Raw genomic sequence first — 17,990 nt, forward strand, 5'->3', positions numbered from 1 at the left:
TGATCAGGCGACGCGCGTGTTGAGCTACCCCACACACAACCAAGGATCCTACGCGCACATCCAACAGTACGAAACTCCACCACTATAGACTCGATTCAGGGAGGATTGAAGACGTTGAATCGCGCGAATACGGCGCATCTTTCTCGTACCGTGAAATCCGAGTAATGTACTATATAAGCGATTAACGCACCTGAGCGAGTACAGTGTTCTTGCACTAGAAACTCTTATGGTAATTCAGAATGGAACTTTGTTGTTATGTCGTCTACGTTGTTGGTAGGTGGCTAAGCGAGCGCGGTAGCTCAGCACGCGTCGGTGCACGGTGGGCTAGCGCAATTTATAGGCACCTGAGTCTTGTCCAATTAACTTTCCGACCTGCTCTGCAACCCTCCCCTATGTTCCTAACTCGGGCTCTCATAACACCGTGTACATTGAATCTTCGCAAGTGGGTCTTTCTCGATATGAATCACTAGAAATATCGGGCTGCGCATTCCTTATGCTATCACCACTAACTCCACCGATGTGACTGGGAATATCGGAACGCCACGTCGCAACTTGTCAGACATACGGTATAGATGATAGAAAGACATAGATAGCTTGCGAATCTCACCTCCTCGGTCTGTGACAAGTGTTATCGCTGCCGGCATGATCGATATCCGCGTGTTTTCTCACGCTTTTCTGGTTATCGTGCACCTTGACCTACGACGAAATGTTGGAATCAAAAGCCGCCAAAATCGTCCCACCCACAAAACACAACTTCAACGATGAATGTAAGAGCAAACGCGGCGGTTTTTAAACTAAGGTTGCAGAGTTTTTCCTTTTACATAGTGCTCTTGGGTAGGTTCGCTGATTGTTTTGGTTTGGAAAAAGTTTACTAGCAGTATGATCTTGAACAGACCAATCCACACCTGCCCAACCGCACTGCTGATCGTGATATAGGAACAGGGGGGTAAATTGATATATACAATTCGAAGGAATGTTTGTATGCGAATCCTTGAACACAGTCATTATATACAAGAAGATGACGGCTCCATCTTTCCTCCATTCAAAGGACCCCCGGACCAAACGTTGACTATCATCGACTTAGACTGACAGTACCACACTACAGCGAAGCGGCATTTCCAAAATCCACGGCTCTGTTCTCTTTGACCCATATCTTCTCTTCTTCGCTTCCGAACATGGGTGGGAAGATAGCATTAATCTTCCAAAGCCTCCTCTCCGTCTCATCGACATGGAACTCATAGTTGTAACCTTTGTCGAAAACCTGGGCCTTGAGGACAGCGTCAATCCCGTTGGCGGTCCTTCGGTAGACTTCGTCTTCGTCTGGTAGTCTCACGGCAATGTGTTCGATGACGATGCGGATGAATGGCTTTTCATCTTTACCGACTTTCTTGCCTCCGACTAGCATGGTGTTGCCAGGCATCTTGATGAAGTTCGTGATAACGTAGAAGGCGGGAAGACCGATGTCGGTGTACATCTTGACGACGTCTTTAGATAGGGCTTCTCTGGATGCATCGTCCTCAAATGTACCGTCGGGGTGGTAGAAGATCCAGAGCGGCATGTTGGTGGGTTTTGGAAGTGAATGGTAAGTAATATGTGTGGCTGGGTATTGAGTATTGTTGAAGAGTGATGAGGAAGTATGTTGTCCAGGCTGTGGTTGAGTTGTGATGAGGAAGCATGTTGCTCAAGTTATATTTATTACCTTTGGTATATCTCTTCTAACAATCACGTAGTAAGCGGTGCTAGTAGTACTGCGCTTCTTACGCACGTAAAATCGCGACCAGAGCACCACGGCCGACGGTTGCGGTCAGTTTCCACCCCGATGGTCCACATGTCTTTGGCGTAACGCTTGGCAATGTATGAGCTAAAGTGGTCGACTGCCGGGGTTCATTCTCCGCTGCCTCTAAAAATGACGCAACAACTAGTGCGCGGCTTCGGCCGTCGGAATGAAGCTTTAGATTACGGTGATTAGCCCACTAGTCGCTGGGCTAGAAAGATCAGTATTCAGCAAGCACTCTATCGGGCTAGCGTAGCATGTTTAATAATCGGAGAATCATACGCACGTAGGCCTATATGCGTACGGCTCCAAACGGCTGGGAAGGTCTTCTCTCGCGAGTTTGTCACTAGGAGTTACGCTGAAGACGGAGGTATTTGCAATCTCACTCCGGCTTTGAGCTGAGACTGCTTACAGTACCCAGTCTCGAGAACTAATCTAACACAGCCTTCCGGCACAAGGCTGGATAACACTATGGATATAAAAGGACTCTACGGCGCTGAATCAAATAAGTCGCAACCATCATTTACTCATTTATAACAACAGGCATCATCATTGATCATCATTTCCTTCACCATGACTCCATCTCTCGTTTTCATTACCGGGTCAACAGGCTTCATCGGCTCCCACGTCGTCCTCCAAACCCTCGAAGCAGGCTACAAAGTTCGTCTGAGCGTGCGCAAGGAATCCCAAATCGAGGGTCTTAAAACTCTTTTCTCCAAGCATGCTAACAAGGTCGACTTTGTCGTTATTCCCGATTTATCTATCTCTAGCGCATTCGACAGTGCACTCAAAGATGTCGAATACGTACTTCACATCGCCTCCCCAATGCCTGGGACGGGCATCGACTTCAAGAAAGAGTATCTGAATCCCGCAGTGCAAGGTACAACATCGGTGTTGAATGCCGCGAAGAAAGTCAGGACAATCAAACGTGTCGTTATTGTGTCATCGATACTCGCCTTGGTCCCGTTGGATGCCTTGGTCACGGGAGTGATGAACGCTAAAGGTGTGTCTCTATGCCATAAACATGCCTTGCCCTTTCCGTATGCAATCAAATTAGACACGTATCTAACATGTTCTTTCAGAGGGGCTAAACCCTAGTCTTGCTGTGAATCCCGACATGGAGTTCCCCGAGGACCCCATGGCAAGCGGAGGAATGAAATATCACGCCTCGAAGCTCCTAGCTCATCGAGCCACCCTCGAATGGGTTGCGGAGAACAAACCTCACTTTTTAGTCGTCACCCTACATCCCTCCTTCGTGTTCGGTCGCAACCTTAGCCAGACATCCCCTGATGGCGTTGATGGTACTAATGCCATGCTCTGGGGCAGCCTTTACTCCGAAAAGCCATTCATCCCCGCGGCCGCCGTGGATGTCAGGGACGTTGCGCTTGCGCATGTACGCGCCTTAGGGGCGAATCTGGAAGGAAAGAATGGAGTTCAAGAATTCATCGTGAGCGCTAGTGAGAAAGATGGGTGGTCGTGGACCAACGTAGCGAAATTTGTACGAGAGAAGTATCCTAACTTGGGTACAAAGCTGGAAGGCTCATTTGATGCGCCTCCTCCTATTGAGGCGCGTCGCGCTGAGGAGATTCTGGGCCTCAAGTGGAGGAAGATGGAAGACACCATCGCGTCTTTCCTGGATCATCAGCTGGAGTTGAGGGCTCAGCTTTAGGCTCTCAACCACGCAATGTAAGATAGATACTAGTCGCAATCGTGGGCGTCGCTCTTTTTCTTTCGCCAGTCTAGTACAAGTAATCCTCCATTATTTTTATTGCAACTTCGAAGTCTTTTGCGATTATGCGTTGTCGTCCGCTTCGTCAAAGTCGATCAAACCGACACGTCGGAAAGCTTCCTCGGGGGCGTCTGTACTGGACCTGGGTTCGATAGCCAAAAGCCCATGCACTGGCGACGTGCCTATTTATTGGGGAATCGTGTTCGTGATTTCTCGTGCGCAGTTGGCTGATAGCTTCCATAGCGGGCAGGGCAGCTTAGTCTGGTCATTCTTAGTTCGTGTTAGCAAAGGAAGAAGGCGATTCGATGCTAAGCGTTAGTTTCGAGATGTGCCGAGGTCGGAAGAAGTGACCGCGTCACCCTACTTCTCGTCATCAAAAACACACCTCTACTCGAACGACCCCACTTCCATTATTCATATTTAAATAGATGATGCGCGTATGCGACAGATGGCACACGATGGCTGATGAGCCTGGAGACCAATAACTTGCTCGAAGCCGGTAGATCGACAGGAGCGACGCCCTGAGAGGGTGGCGTCTCACCCACTAGGACCATGGCTGTTGCCCTTTTTACACACTCTCTTGATGGTGATCACGAATTCTAGCGCGTACGTGATTCCTAGAAAGCTGCTCTTGCTACTGCTATCGATAAGCGATGTCAACTTCTTGATACCGTCCGTTACCGCGCGGGCCGCTACCGCTACCGACCGGAAATGGCCCCCAACCTCACTTACTATTTCGGTGCAACAGTGCGACCCTCTAGAATTGCATCCAATCATACAACTGCTATCTATCGGTCGAGCGCTCGATCCAGACACTCCCGCTGGCATCGACAAGGGATACGCTCACGACCTGCATTAGTATGCTTAATCGGGCGACAATGCTAGGTCCGATGCGGCGTCCAGCCCCAAGGAGATTTCTAGGGCTTATTGCTGTGGACGGAATTCGCCAATGGCGATGGTTTCATGTTACATGAAGGCTTTGCCGATGCGAAGTATCCTCCACTGCTTGAAACTTTCCATACTTGAGCCTGACACCCGCTGTCAATTCAACGATCCAGCATTCGCATTCTCAAGTGGCCGCCATGCTAGAGTCGACATACCTAATCGCATTCCTTGCCTGTATATGCTATCTTCTTTGGCATGTCACTAGCCATGTCTTTCAGTCAAAGTTATCAGAAATCTCTTTTGTATTTCTAAAACCAACACTTGTGGGAATTGGCTTAGAAAAACAACGGCTATCGAACGCATACTTGGGTGCTTCATCGATCAGTAGAGGCTATCCCCACTTAAGTCGTCACCCATCCTCTATGAAACCTGAATACGATGTAGTGGTCATTGGTTCAGGATATGGCGGTGGTGTTGCAGCATCGCGCATGGCAAGAGCTGGAAAAAGCGTTTGTGTACTAGAACGTGGAGATGAGATGTGGCCAGGGCAGTATCCTCATACGTTCAAAGAAGCCATGCGAGAGTATGGTGTGAGTGGAGGAACATCTGGTAAATCGATCAATATAGGAAAGGCGGCAGGGCTTTACCATACTGTCAAGGGTGAAGGACAAGATGTCTTCCTAGGTTGCGGCCTGGGAGGGACGAGCTTGATCAACGCCGGGGTGTTTCTAGAGCCGGATGAGAGGTTGCTGAAAGCAGCAGAGTGGCCGAAGGAGATTAGAGAAGATACCGAGAGCCTTAAGAAGTGTGAGTACTCGAGCACTTCAGCAGGAAAGACACCCATCATAACCTTTCAACATAGACTATGCAAGAGCTGAGCGCATGCTCCAGCCAACAAGTTTTCCATCACATTATCTGACACCGCGCAAACTGGCCGTCTTTGAAAAACAAGTCAGAGATCTCGGCTTACTTGATAGCTTTTACTACCCTCCCCTGACAACAACCTTCCGCCCCAGTATCAACCGAGCTGGTATACACATGCGTGAAAGCACAGGTTCTGGCAATGAGTCCACAGGTGCCAACGATGGTTCCAAGAACTCAGTACTCGTGACGTACCTAACTGATGCTTGGACAAGAGGCGCCGAGATCTTTTGCGGAATTGATGTCAGCCATCTGAAGAAGAAAGACAAAGGCAAAGGGTACATAGTATTCTACGAGGTGTCCAATGGAAGAGGAAAGAAGATAGCGAAGTGGGTTAGTGCCGTAAGTATGAGATTTCTCAGGTATAGCTTGGACTAACGCAATATAGAAGGAGGCTATCTTCCTAGGAGCCGGCTCGCTCGGAACAACAGAAATACTGCTGCGATCACATCGCTATGGCCTTCGTACGTCGCCTTTGTTGGGTCAAAGATTCACAGGTAATGGCGACATGTTGGCTTTTGCATACAACTGCAACCAAAACGTTGGAAGCGTTGGCCATGAACACTTAGACAACGTGAGTTCCAGGTCGTGCGGTCCAACGATTACCGCTTGCGTCGATATGAGAGGCCCCACACATGCCAAAAGTCTACGGGACGGGTATGTGATCCAAGACGGCGCTATTCCTGAAGCACTGGCGCCAGTCATTCAAGGTTTGCTCGAGACCCAGACGACTGCCGTGCCGTCGCAAGTGCCTAACACCACACGCAATTTGCTGGCCAGGTTGAAGGCCTGGATTTTGGGACCGTATGCTAAAGGCGGTAGCGTCAACCGAACGCTAGTCTTTCTCACCATGTCGCATGATGAGAACGAAGGGAAGATGCTACTTGAAGGCGATGCAGTGAGTTTGCAGTGGTCGGGTATAGGGAGCCAGAAACGAAGTGCAAACATTGACAGCGTTCTCCTTGAGATGACCGAAAACCTTGGGGGTAAACTTGTCAAGGCTCCATGTATTACCGTCCATCCTCTTGGCGGCGCAGTAATGAGCAATGACGGAACTAGTCTTGGAGGCGTGGTCAATCATTGTGGACAGGTTTTTGATAGGAGAGGAGATGAAGTGTACGAGGGGATCGTCTGTGTAGATGGCTCAAGTATTCCAACATCACTCGGTAAGTTGCTTTGTTGATGCGTCCGGTTTGGTGCGATTGCAGCTAATGATTGCCCTCCAAGGTGTGAATCCATGCGCTACTATCACCGCACTAGCTGAGCGAAGCTGCGACCTGGTCATGAAAGAGCGTGGTTGGACAGCCGACGACACTTCAAATGACAAACTTGATCCCTTGGACGATACGACCCTTCCCATACTACTAAAAACTGGAAAACGGCTCGCTCTTGATATGAGCAACGATTCCATAGAAGGCGTACAGTTTGAGGAAACCATGCGGGGTCACGTTCACATCGGCAACGACATCTCGGACTTTGGTATTGCAGAAAAGATAGCGAGAGAGGCTTCTTGTTCAGCTCAACTTGTACTTACGGTTGACACGCGCCGTATCAGTGATGATTCGTACCAGGGTGTGCCATCTGGGACCTTTGCTTGCGGTGCGTTATCCCAAGACCCACTCCTCGTCACTGGTGGCATAGTCGAATTCTTCACAACCGACGAGAACGTTGCGGATGCAATTAACCTCGTGTATAAATTAAATTTTCTCGGCACAGACGGCGCGAAATACGGCTTCCATGGCTACAAAAGACTCGATTCAGCCGCTACATTCTCGTTCTCGGAGACTTGGGGCGGCACAACAACCTTATACACAACAATCACTGGGGACGATGGCATAATAGTCGGCCAAGGTATCTTACACCTATCACTCCGCGACTTATTCTTGGAACTTCGATCCCTACGATCTCGCTCAACTATGGGTATCGTGAGCGATATTCAAGCGCAAGCTCGTTTCCTCAAGTTCTTTGCAACCAACATCACATCGTACATGTTCAGCCCATTTCGTCGACTCCAGTATCCAACGCCGCTTACTGACAAATCGGACTACTATGAGAAGGCAGTTCCAACTGTGACTAAGCTCACTGCCGAAGACAGAGTCGAGTTTCCGATTAAGTTATGGCATCCTCCATCCACCATACACGAGAAACAAACGCCGATTGTACTTATCCCTGGTGCATCTGTAGATGATCAAATCTTCTCTTTGCCAACTATATCCACGAATACTGTCGACTACTTCACCTCGCTCGGCTACCGGTGTTACGTCCCCATTCTCCGATTCGGATTCGGAGAAGAAGCCAGAAAGGGCGACACTGTTTACGATGCTCGATTGGACGTTCGAGCCGCCATGCAGTACGTTCGAGAGAAGGAACAAAATAGAAGGATTTACGTCATTGCTCATTGCTTAGGAAGCATAGCAACCGGCATTGCCCTGCTTACAGGAGATGTAGAAGCTTCCTGGGTGAAGGGCATGACATGCAGTCAAGTATTCATTAACCTGATCTTCAGCCCAGATAACGATCTCAAAGCGCGGCACCCAATTCTCATAAAGGCCTACGAAGTAAGTCTTTCTGCGTCCTCGTTCAAGTCCTTCCACTTACAGCCAAGTAGACATTAGCAGGCCCCTGGTTCTCATGCCACTCCTCTTCGTCCTCGCCATGGGTGCAGTTCCTGCTGGATCAGATACTACGTTTCTATCCCACGGGCACTAGAAGCGAGATTTGCAACTCTGCAGTTTGCCACAGATGCGACGTCCCATTTGGACGCTGCTGGACGCACGCCAATCTCAATCACGCCACACACAAGCATCTTGGTCACTGGTTTGACGGTACTCATACCAACTTCGTCTCGCACTTATCGAGCATGGGTGCTATTCCACCTCACCATGTTCGCAGCAATAAGTCCGGGGTTGGAGATCTGGTTACGCCGACGAATCTAGAGCGGTTAAAGGGATTGAGTATCTGCTGGCTGAGTGGAGCTGAGAACGCCGTTTGGAGCCAGCAAAGTACGAAGCATAGTTTTGATCTGCTGAGGGAATGTTTCCCCGATGGGAAGTATGAAAGATTTGTTGTGGATGGCTATGGACATCTGGATTGTTGGATGGGTCAGCATGCGCATGTGGACGTTTTTCCGAGGGTTGGACGGCATTTGGAAGTTTGTGAGAGAGCAGAGGAGACCTGTGAGATGGCGGTAACCGAGATGGGGTCTGAGGAGGATGGGTACGTGAACGTAGCGGCGGAGGACTACAATGGGTAGGTGGTTACTGGCATGGTACATTCAGGGAGCCTAGTAGTTACTTTTCATATGGTAGGGTTTCTGGTCTTCTATATATCCCACACTCTGCAATGTACGATCACCACTAAACAGACCCTAGATATCCAACAAACCCGTCTCCATTATATCCAAGCAGCTCAGTCACCATTTCCGCCACCTCTATATGCTTTTTTACCCTCTGAAGATTTCCTGTCTTCTTCCTTCTACCGCAGGATAAGAAGAACAACAGCTTTGATACCATGGCAATACCTATGAAGCTTAAGAGCAGGTAGATCCGTTAAGGTTCGTATAAGGCGGATATCCACAACATGAGCCAAATTCGACTAGACATCCGTATGGATCTAGACAATCGTTAACTGAACATGGGGCACCCGGACAACCTTGAATGGTCGTATCGCAACACGTCCTAGTTTCTCCGTTCGTAAGACACACATTCGGCTGCTTGCACTGGCTGTTGGCAGTGCAAGCAGCGCCACCAGAGAGGGGAGCCTCTGTTTGTGTTGATTGAGTGGGTGAGTCCTGTTGAGAGTTCCCCTGAGATGTAGTGGTCTGGGATGCAGTAGACGGTTCGAGCGGTGGTCGCTGGTTTGATGGCAGGAAGGCATCAGTCGAACTAGGAAGAGAGCTGAAAGCAGCCGAAGATTCTGAAGCCTAAGAGAGATCAGATGAGCTCGTAGGTCATTCCATATGGGAACGTCAGAATATAGAACCTACTTTGCCTTCAGATTGAGATGCAGATTTTAGTCCGACTGGTACGCCTACAGCTACGCCAATGATGGCTAAAGCCAACAAAACGAGCAACACAACGTGCCACAGTTCAACCTTGCTCGAGTGCAAATGGTTGTTAATATAGGTATGGACGGCATTGTCGTGCTGGGTTTTGTGGCGAAGTGTGTTCTGATGAGATTGATCACGATTGAAGGAGTTGTCGTTGTTGTTTAGCGCCCCAGTATTTTTCGAAAGTGCTCCTAAAGGTATGCCGGCTTCTGAGGATGAGGGCATGATAAGGAAGTGGTTTCCAGAGTTTGGGTAGGCTCGATACTGGGTAAGGTGGCCTGCATCAGATACTCGCAACAACTGGCGTGATATGTGCCACAAACTGGAATAGTAGCATTGTGCTATCTATTAAGTTGTCGGCAGCACTCGGACGCCTCCAGACTTGAAGCGCTGGTGGCTGGCTGTCAGCAGCACGAAGTTTGGTGAAAGGGGTGCGCCTCATGGAGCTGACCGGTTACAATTCCAAATTCATGTTCAGCCTGCCTGCACAATACCCTGTGATAGGAGTATGAGCCACCCCCTAGCTCGGTTATGCAAAGAGTAGTGCGAGTCACATAACAACCTGATACGGCAGGTGCTATGGAAAGAGTTTCTTTGGTTAGACACTGAAAGTTCAAGTATACCTTACCCACGCAGACACTGATAGTTTAAATTGATGAGTGAAGTGCTAGGATAACCAGTGCCCAAGTCTTCCATCAGAGAAGTGCCTATAATGGAATATGGGTCCTCAGGCGATATCAATGTAAAGACATATGTTGGTTGGAGGATGTACAGTATAGCGGTTTCTGCGCCCTGGAAGAATTCCCAGTCGTGCGCAGCGAAGTCAGTGGGTTCATATGGCATTGGATGGCTTACTCTTGATTTCTTCTTCTCGTCGCCTTCGCATCCGTCCAGTTGCTATAACATCTCCGCGGGACGATATTGATGCTGGTCAACAGGATTACCAGTGTGGCAAATACAGCGATCGTCGTACTTGATGCATCTAGGTAGAGACTGGGTGGTACAAGGGATAATCTTCACCGGAAGGCAGACAGCTAAGCCAATAAATCCAGCCATCCGGACATGCGCGGACCCAAAAACTCAACAATACAAGAAACAACTCATATGCGGCAGCATAAGCCCATGGTCCTTCAAAGTGCATCGTTGACCGCCAAGCATCGTAGATGAGCAGCGATTGGATGCGGGCGTCTATCCAAGCCTTGTGTGTCGTGTATATTCGCGGCGTTTACTTGGAAGCCAGCCCGTTCCTTCAGCCAAGTGCAAAAGCCTCCTTTTACTCGAGAACAAGTTTCCACCAAGCCTTACACTTGTTGAAGGTTATAACTGTTCGTAACTCCATTCATCGAGTTGACATTGCCACTCAAAGTGCCGATGATCACAGAGCCAGCCTTGGCACCTGGTGCTGCAGCTTCCGTGGTCGGATACCGTACATGCTCTGGGGAAAAACTAAGTTCGTTGCTACAGTCAAAGAATTCTTGGTCTTACCTGAGTCGCTGTCTTTGTCGATATGCGTCGAGTTGGTTTCATCCGCTTCCGGCTGGAAAGAATTTGGCGTTCTTCGTCTCGTCTGCTGTATGGTTAGATGATATGCAACCCCCGCACACTCTATATCGCAGTCATTGCCTACATTTGCATTCAATATACGCCTTCTTCGATATCCAAGATAGGCAAGCAACACACCAATGAAAGTAAGCACCCCAGTGGGAATGCCAACGGCCAGCGCAATAATATCTGACGACGATAGGCCGTTCGAACGTCTGTAGCTGTTCATTGAAATTTTGTCCGTACGCGTTGGATTGTGGGACGATGAAAACTAGATAGCGAAGTTACTGTTGATGTTAGTTATAGGGCAACTTTGCCACGCCAGCATCATTCTCAGGATCATTCCGGAAATGCTCACAAGGATTCGGTAATGAGTGCCCAAAAGTCAAAGCCAGAACCCCATGATTATTATCAGGCGACTGTCTTGCTTAGCGAGCGGGCGCGAGTCTGTGATACCTATCGCGTCATCGAGCCCCACCTTTCTTAGCTACACATAGGCATCTCAGTAGCCCACCGGTGAGCCTACTAAGCCTCTCATCTCTAATGGGATGATGTGCCTTATCTCGAAGCTTGGATCCCTGGCATAGGTTCAATGGAGATATCCATTCCGCCACGTCCACAGACGCCAGCTTCCAAGGCTCCGTTCACTGCTTCGCCTGCACCGTCTGAGTTCCTCCAGAGGTGACTCGCTGGTCTATTCCCGACTGGTTTCACGACCTTTTCGTAATATAAAGAGGGAAAACGCTCTAATCACTTATGTGTTTACTATATATACCAGTCTTGGTCCTTGTCATGATCACACGAGAACTTGTGCAGGCCATCTACGAGACTTTTCACGCCAGACAAGGCTCTATCCTAAAGCCGAGTCCTCTATTTACTTCACCTCCATATCTTGTGATTTTGAAATCATGTCGAGCTCGACCCAATCGTCAGAGCCCACACACTCCCTTCAAGAAGGGCATGATATTCAAGGGAAGGAGATCCAGATCTACCGTGGAGAAGGAAGAGATGACACCAGCACACCCGGAGACTCAAGTCAAGAAGCAACAAGCGAAGTAAACACGTCAATATGCCCTCAATTATTTGACATGCTAATTTTCGCAGGGCAATAATGCGAGCGGGGCCGTCCTTGCGAATAACGACCGGAGCTTTGAAGAAAACGACAATTCCTTTATCGGACTAACTGCTGGCAAGGGAAGTTTCTCCCATAACAAAGACGCAATAAAAAACAATAAGGGGTCTTTTCATTGCAAGTAGCTAGGTTGAGGGATACGTTAGCAGGTACTGCTAAGATGTTTTGCTGCATGTATGTATGCAGCAGAGATATTGGCATCTTTGACCCTGTCCACGATACTCAAGTTGGAAGCCACCATTCGGCTCGGTTGAGGTGGAAGCTAGCCCTATTCATGCAAAGCCATTATCTTACTCGCGTTCTATCTGCGACTGTGCTGTGACAACATGCTGCTAGAGCCATGGCAGTCTCCCTAGTTCCATGCGAGCCTTCCTCGATTTCCGTCTCTTCCGGCCTTTAAGAAATGAGGCCGTACCACTAAAGGCCTTGCATATATGACGAGCAGGCTATGTAAGTCTTTTAGCCTAGGGAAATCCAACCTTGTGCTCCGGTCAGTAATGCCTTTTCTTAGTTGAGAGAAGCGAAAGCCCTGAAATCCTAGAAGACGAACGGATAACCATAAGCCTTTTCATGGCAATTCTATTACCACATTCTCTTCCCCAAGCCACTGAATCCCTCCTGCAAAACCTTCCTCCCAGCCAACTCATTCGCAAACTCAAGTTTCTGCTGCAACGACCATTCATCATGCTCATTAACCGCAAACAGCATACCAGCAATGAACGTATCCCCAGCACCAATCGTATCCACAACCATTGACTGCCCAGCTCCTCCTTCCACCTGCCACGCCCTAACATCAGCCCAAACCACCTCCTCATCATCATTCCCCTTATTAACCACAGCAGTAGCCCCTCCAGAACCCCATGTACAACACAATATCGCCCCATCCCTCGTCATCTCATCCCGTCTTGCTTCTTCGAGAAAACTCCTCGCATCCGTATACCCATTCTTCCCCGCCCATAGTCTCGAGTAAAACACCACATCCGCGTACTTTACGACCTCAGCCATACCAGTTCGCTCAGGCTTCTCACACTCGACGCTGATACCGAAGTGAGGGAATTGTTCGCGGAGGAAGCGAACGCAGGAGAGTGTAACGTCTGGAACGCGGCCTTCAAAATGGAACCACGCTTTCTTCCAAGCGATTTGCTCTTGCCCACCACCGCTGCTAGTGAAACTATGAACTTGCTGCATGAACTCGTCGTCCCTCATTTCGGGTAACGGGTTGCTACTGACGATCGTACGCGAGCGGGTTTCCTCGCTTTGGATAATGTAGCTAGATGCAGCTTCCTGGTGCTGTTGGCGAAATAGGGTAACACCGGATATCTTTACTTCAGGGAGTGACTCGCAAATGAATTTGGAAGCAGCAGAGTGTTCGTTAGGAAGTACGGCTAGTAGATGCAAGTCGGTGGTTTGAGCATTCCGCGCTGCTTCGGGGTCGTGGTGCTGTAGCTGCGACAACACTTCTAGACTGTTTGCTGTGTTGCCCCCTCTTCTTCGTGTGATAGCTTTGGCGCGGAGCTTCTCATCTTCTATGGGGAAGTGTGGGACTCTGGATGCTTGGAGGTGAGTAATCACTTGATTCACGGGGCTGCCCGCATGGAGCATGTTACATACGTTAAGATGGTGTCGATGTATACGGCACCGACGCATACGATATGATTTGTAGCACTTCCAGGCATGTTTTTATGCGAGAATCAGTGTGTGCAATTAGTTTGAAGTTGGTGAAGCGCGAGGGAGTGTCGAAGATTAGAAGTTTGGCATTGTGGAGCTCAAGTACTAGAGGTTACGTCAAGTGTCGCGTGCCCTTCCAACGCGATTGCGCGCCATCACATGTCCCGCCGAATGATGGATCTACCAGAATGTTCATTATCCAAGTTATTCACTTCCACTGGATACATGCCCTGGAAATAAACAGATGACAAGTTAAAATATTCTACGCTACCTCCATCTTACCTCTGGTCATCCAGGCCCTGTAGCCCAATAGCCTCTTTAACAGCATCCGCCTTCTCCGCCTCTCCGTTCTCCCTAAGTGCCACCTTTTCCACCTCATCAAATGCCTTGAGCGCATCACCATACTGTTCGAAAACGCCCTTTCTATATCCCTCACAAATCTTCTTAACAAAGCCCTCTTCATTCCAACGCGCCTCGAGGAAATCTTCAAACTTCTCTTGGGGAGAAGAACGTTGCACACCCCAAGCCGCTTTGTACGCGGCACCGAGAGCGCAGGCGTTTCCTCCGATTTCAAGCTTATACACGCCGTCTGAGCCGCCGAGAACTTGGCCGGCGAGTTCAGCGATAGCGGGATTCACAGCACCACCGCCAACCATGTAGATTCTGCGGGGCTGTGCGGGGAGAGAGCCCTGGGGTTCGACGAGAGATTGCGATCGGAGTCTTAGAGAAAGGAACTGAGATTCGAGAATCGCGCGGGCGTCGGCTTCAGGAATAGGCCAGGACTTGTCCTCCGTCTTGCCCTGAGCAGCTTCCGGTGCTATAGGCGAGAGTTGGTTGTCTTTGGAGAGGAAACGCCATGTTCCTGCTTTGACGTTTGGCACAATTTCTGGGCGGGGGAAGAAGAGGCCTAGACGCATGGGATCGGAGGGCTGGGCCTGGCCGAGCGCGGGCGTTGTGAGAGCTGTTTCATTGAACTTGTCCCAGGACTTGTCAGGTGAGCCCGAAGCTTTGTTGATTGCGTCGCGGATGTGCTCGCGTGCTAGGCCACCGTTCTTGTAACAGAGCATGAACATGTAGAGGCCTGCTGTGGTGGGGTGGTTCATGAAGTGGTATGCTGGATCGGGCCTGTACTGGGGTGTGGACATAAGGAATGTGGTCGAGGTTCCTAGAGAGACGATGGCATCTGACGCGCGGAGAGGAAGGGCGAGGATTGTCGATGGGTTGTCGCCAGTAAAGGCAATGACCTGAGCTGACGATGGGAAGCCGTAGCGCTTGCTGAAATATGGCGAGACGGTACCGAAGCTTGAACCACCGTCTTCAGGAACATTGCCTAGCTTCTTCCTAAGATCTTCGATGCCTCCGCTTCCTCCAGCTGCAAGTGCTAGAAGATCCTCATGCCAGCGACCGTTCTTAATGTCCCACAGGTTTGCTCCAGTTACGTCTGCGATATCGATGGGGGCTACTTTGCCGAGGAAGATGGAAGCGAGAAAGGAGGATACGAGGGAGATGCGGGCGGTCGCCTTGTAGGCTTCGGGATACTTGTCGTGGAACCGAAGGATCTGGGGGCCACTGAAGCGCTTTCATAGTGTTAGTATTGATGAAGGCTGGGAAGGACTCGGCAGCTTACGTGGTGAGCACTGCTTCCAGTAGCCAGCGCCAGATTCCTGGGTTCTTGTAGTGTTGCATCAAAAGCATCACACTGCTTCTGTGTACTTGCGTCCTGCCAATTCGGACTGAAAGGATGGCTGAAAGCACCCTTCCTCTCGCCCTTGGAACCACCTTCAAGCTGCTCGAGCAACGTCTTGCCAGCATCCAGACTGCCGAGTAGTGTCTCTGCATCTTTGCTCCAGAAGACAGTGCCGTGCTGCATGCCTGCACCCGAAATACCCTGGACCTTGGAGAAATCGGCACCTTGCTCCTTCAATCGCTGCAGGACAAGGTCGATGGCTTCAAGCCACAGGGCGACAGGCGCGAAGACTTCGCCCTCGTCGGGGTTTGTGAGGACACCCTTCTCAATTCCATACTTGGAGAGATCGGCATCGAAGTCGACTTTGGCTTCGTGGATAAGCTTAAGGTCGGAACCGACAATGATACCTAGGAAACCGCAACCGCGTCAGTTCAGCCCTACAAGTTGGAAGTTCAGATAGATGGTGGGGTAGCTCCAGCGGGGTCTCCTCACCTTTCAGTTGCTGAGTGCTCAGGTCGAAGCCCAAGAATTGATCAGCCATGGTCGCAGAATGTCAATGTCGTGTCGAGCTGCAGAGGAGAGAATATGAGTGTTATGACTTTCCAAGACATGGCTAAAATAAGCAGATCACGTCTCGTGGTGTTGGAGGACCCTCTCCACACCCACACCCAAGATACGGCACACTTACGCAAGACCCACATTGACGGACAAGCTACATCACAGGCAATTTTGCCGGCGGTGCCTGCAGCAGCGCCAGTACTTTGCCGTAGGATCATTGGACGCCGGATAAATTCGTGCCGAGACATCGTGACTACAGCTACGATTTTCTGGAGTTGCATCTCGGCCAAACGCCGATGGCAGCTAGGAATTTTTGTTAGCGTGGGGAAGTACGAGTCTAGAGCGTGGGCCGGGGTCGAGTTGAGGTGATGGATTCAATAGATATTCAACTGTCGAGTGTCTAGTATATGCCGCCGGGTAGTCCTTCTGCCCAACTCCGAACGCCCAGCCATGCTTGTCTATAGATATACACAAATCACTTTCTTCGCCTTGCGTTGGCATCGGTGGGTTCGTGTTTATGGTCGTGATCGTGGTCGTGATCGTGGTCGTGGTCGTGATCATGTTCTGCTTCAGATGCGGAGCTCGATGTCGCAGTAGGGTCACCAGGGATGAACTCGTCAAGAAAGTCTGGTGCTTCCGCTGAGTTGGCTACGAAGCGCACGCGCACCTTCTTTACTCCGCGCACTTTGGCACCGATACGCTCCCGGATTGTGTTTTCGACGTCGCGTGTCTGATCAATGGTCCAGGTGCTGGATACGCCAATTTCAACATCCATCAGATAGTTTTGACCGGCTTTGACACCCTGAATCGCGCGCACATTCACGGGCTCCGATGCCGTGGTGATGCCCTCGACAGCGCTGGTTGCGGCTTTCCGCACGTTATCCTTCATCTCCTTGTCTACGCCGACGTCTGCCAGTTCCAATAGCGCCTGCTTAGTGTTCCCCCAGCCCGCTTGGACGACCATGAGCGAGATGACCAATCCACCAACGGGGTCTAGCCATTTTGCGTTGTTGAGGATGTTGGAGCCGGCGATGAGGAGGAGAGCGACGAAGGCGGTAAGGGAGTCTACGCGGTGGTGGTAGGCGTTGGAAGCGAGGACGGTGGATTTGCGTTCTTTGGCGACCTTGAGAGCTGGAGTGAATGTCAGCGCGCGCTTCTTGCATTGTTGGGGGGTGTGCTTACTCGCTCGGTATAGCCACTCCTTGATGACGATTGAGCCGGCTGCAAGCCAGATGGCATTGATGTTGGGGCCCAGGTCCTCGATGCCGTGATGGTGGTGATGCGGTATAAGTCCCCATTGCTCAGCCATCTCAGCGGCTTCAGGGAAGAATTGCTTGCAAAGGGCAAGTAGAGCGGTCCAGCCCATGAAGAAGCCTCCTGCAAGCAGTATACCACTGACACCGAGCGAACCCAAGCTCTCGACCTTTCCGTATCCGCTGGGGAAGCGGTCAGTGGGTGGCTTGAGGGACCAGCCGACGGTCGCGAGCGTCATGATGTCGCTCACGAGGTCGGTGAGACTGTGGATGGCATCGGCAATGAGTGCTGGCAGATGTTAGCTCAAGTCAATCTAAAACGCGTACATGTGTCTTGCCTTGGCTGTTGAAGACGTAGCCTCCAAAACCCTTGCTGACTGCCATGCCCAAGTTGACGTACAGGCCAATCTTGGTGATGCGCACGCCGGCGTCATTCTTGTTCTTGGACAGTAGGAAGGTATTGTCGTGGTGATGGTGGTGGGAATGACCAGCATGGTCTCTCTTCTGCGTGGCCGATGTCATGGCGGAAGGGCAAAAGTGTGGTTTGCGGTGGACGGTAGAGGACCAGTTGAGTAGGGGCGCCGTATGCGAAGGATAGTGGAGGTATTGGGTGCCTTTAGTCGTCGTCTGGGTGCAAAGAACGCGCAATTTGGGCCGGCAAGCGGGAGGCTTGTAGGCGTATCGTGATAGGCCGTGCGGTCGCACTGAGGGTTGCGTCGAGTAGTAGTTGGATTGAGCACCCTGCAGGGTTCGGGGTGAAGGTAAGACGCGTCCACGCTGGCTAAACTGGACA

At 50.4% G+C, this 17,990-nt stretch overlaps 7 protein-coding genes across 7 annotated transcripts; 2 read left to right on the forward strand and 5 right to left on the reverse strand.

Annotated features, from left to right (window-relative positions):
* Positions 1 to 1,099: 1,099 nt before the first annotated feature.
* ALTATR162_LOCUS8389 (uncharacterized protein) lies at positions 1,100 to 1,558 on the reverse strand (the record flags this gene model as incomplete). The annotated part of the gene is made up of 1 exon (XM_043316019.1): positions 1,100 to 1,558. The coding sequence occupies one exon, from the start codon at positions 1,556 to 1,558 to the stop codon at positions 1,100 to 1,102; it is 459 nt and encodes a 152-aa protein (XP_043171954.1).
* Positions 1,559 to 2,347: 789 nt separating this feature from the next.
* ALTATR162_LOCUS8390 (uncharacterized protein) lies at positions 2,348 to 3,443 on the forward strand (the record flags this gene model as incomplete). Its single annotated transcript, XM_043316020.1, has 2 exons — positions 2,348 to 2,777; positions 2,857 to 3,443. The coding sequence occupies 2 exons, from the start codon at positions 2,348 to 2,350 to the stop codon at positions 3,441 to 3,443; spliced, it is 1,017 nt and encodes a 338-aa protein (XP_043171955.1).
* Positions 3,444 to 4,810: 1,367 nt separating this feature from the next.
* Positions 4,811 to 8,562, forward strand: ALTATR162_LOCUS8391 (uncharacterized protein; the record flags this gene model as incomplete). The annotated part of the gene is made up of 5 exons (XM_043316021.1): positions 4,811 to 5,195; positions 5,251 to 5,651; positions 5,701 to 6,475; positions 6,537 to 7,867; positions 7,918 to 8,562. The coding sequence occupies 5 exons, from the start codon at positions 4,811 to 4,813 to the stop codon at positions 8,560 to 8,562; spliced, it is 3,537 nt and encodes a 1,178-aa protein (XP_043171956.1).
* Positions 8,563 to 10,658: 2,096 nt separating this feature from the next.
* ALTATR162_LOCUS8392 (uncharacterized protein) lies at positions 10,659 to 11,128 on the reverse strand (the record flags this gene model as incomplete). The annotated part of the gene is made up of 3 exons (XM_043316022.1): positions 10,659 to 10,792; positions 10,843 to 10,924; positions 10,985 to 11,128. The coding sequence occupies 3 exons, from the start codon at positions 11,126 to 11,128 to the stop codon at positions 10,659 to 10,661; spliced, it is 360 nt and encodes a 119-aa protein (XP_043171957.1).
* A 1,485-nt stretch (positions 11,129 to 12,613) lies between these two features.
* Positions 12,614 to 13,707, reverse strand: ALTATR162_LOCUS8393 (uncharacterized protein; the record flags this gene model as incomplete). Its single annotated transcript, XM_043316023.1, has 2 exons — positions 12,614 to 13,577; positions 13,643 to 13,707. 2 exons carry the CDS (start codon positions 13,705 to 13,707, stop codon positions 12,614 to 12,616), a joined length of 1,029 nt encoding a protein of 342 aa, XP_043171958.1.
* A 270-nt stretch (positions 13,708 to 13,977) lies between these two features.
* Positions 13,978 to 15,927, reverse strand: ALTATR162_LOCUS8394 (uncharacterized protein; the record flags this gene model as incomplete). Its single annotated transcript, XM_043316024.1, has 3 exons — positions 13,978 to 15,276; positions 15,327 to 15,793; positions 15,879 to 15,927. The coding sequence occupies 3 exons, from the start codon at positions 15,925 to 15,927 to the stop codon at positions 13,978 to 13,980; spliced, it is 1,815 nt and encodes a 604-aa protein (XP_043171959.1).
* Positions 15,928 to 16,419: 492 nt separating this feature from the next.
* On the reverse strand, positions 16,420 to 17,719 carry ALTATR162_LOCUS8395 (uncharacterized protein; the record flags this gene model as incomplete). Its single annotated transcript, XM_043316025.1, has 3 exons — positions 16,420 to 17,075; positions 17,127 to 17,486; positions 17,536 to 17,719. 3 exons carry the CDS (start codon positions 17,717 to 17,719, stop codon positions 16,420 to 16,422), a joined length of 1,200 nt encoding a protein of 399 aa, XP_043171960.1.
* Between the last annotated feature and the right edge of the window lie 271 nt (positions 17,720 to 17,990).

The sequence above is a fragment of the Alternaria atra genome (assembly GCF_907166805.1).
Source record: "Alternaria atra isolate CS162 genome assembly, contig: 29, whole genome shotgun sequence".
Lineage (NCBI taxonomy): Eukaryota > Fungi > Ascomycota > Dothideomycetes > Pleosporales > Pleosporaceae > Alternaria > Alternaria atra.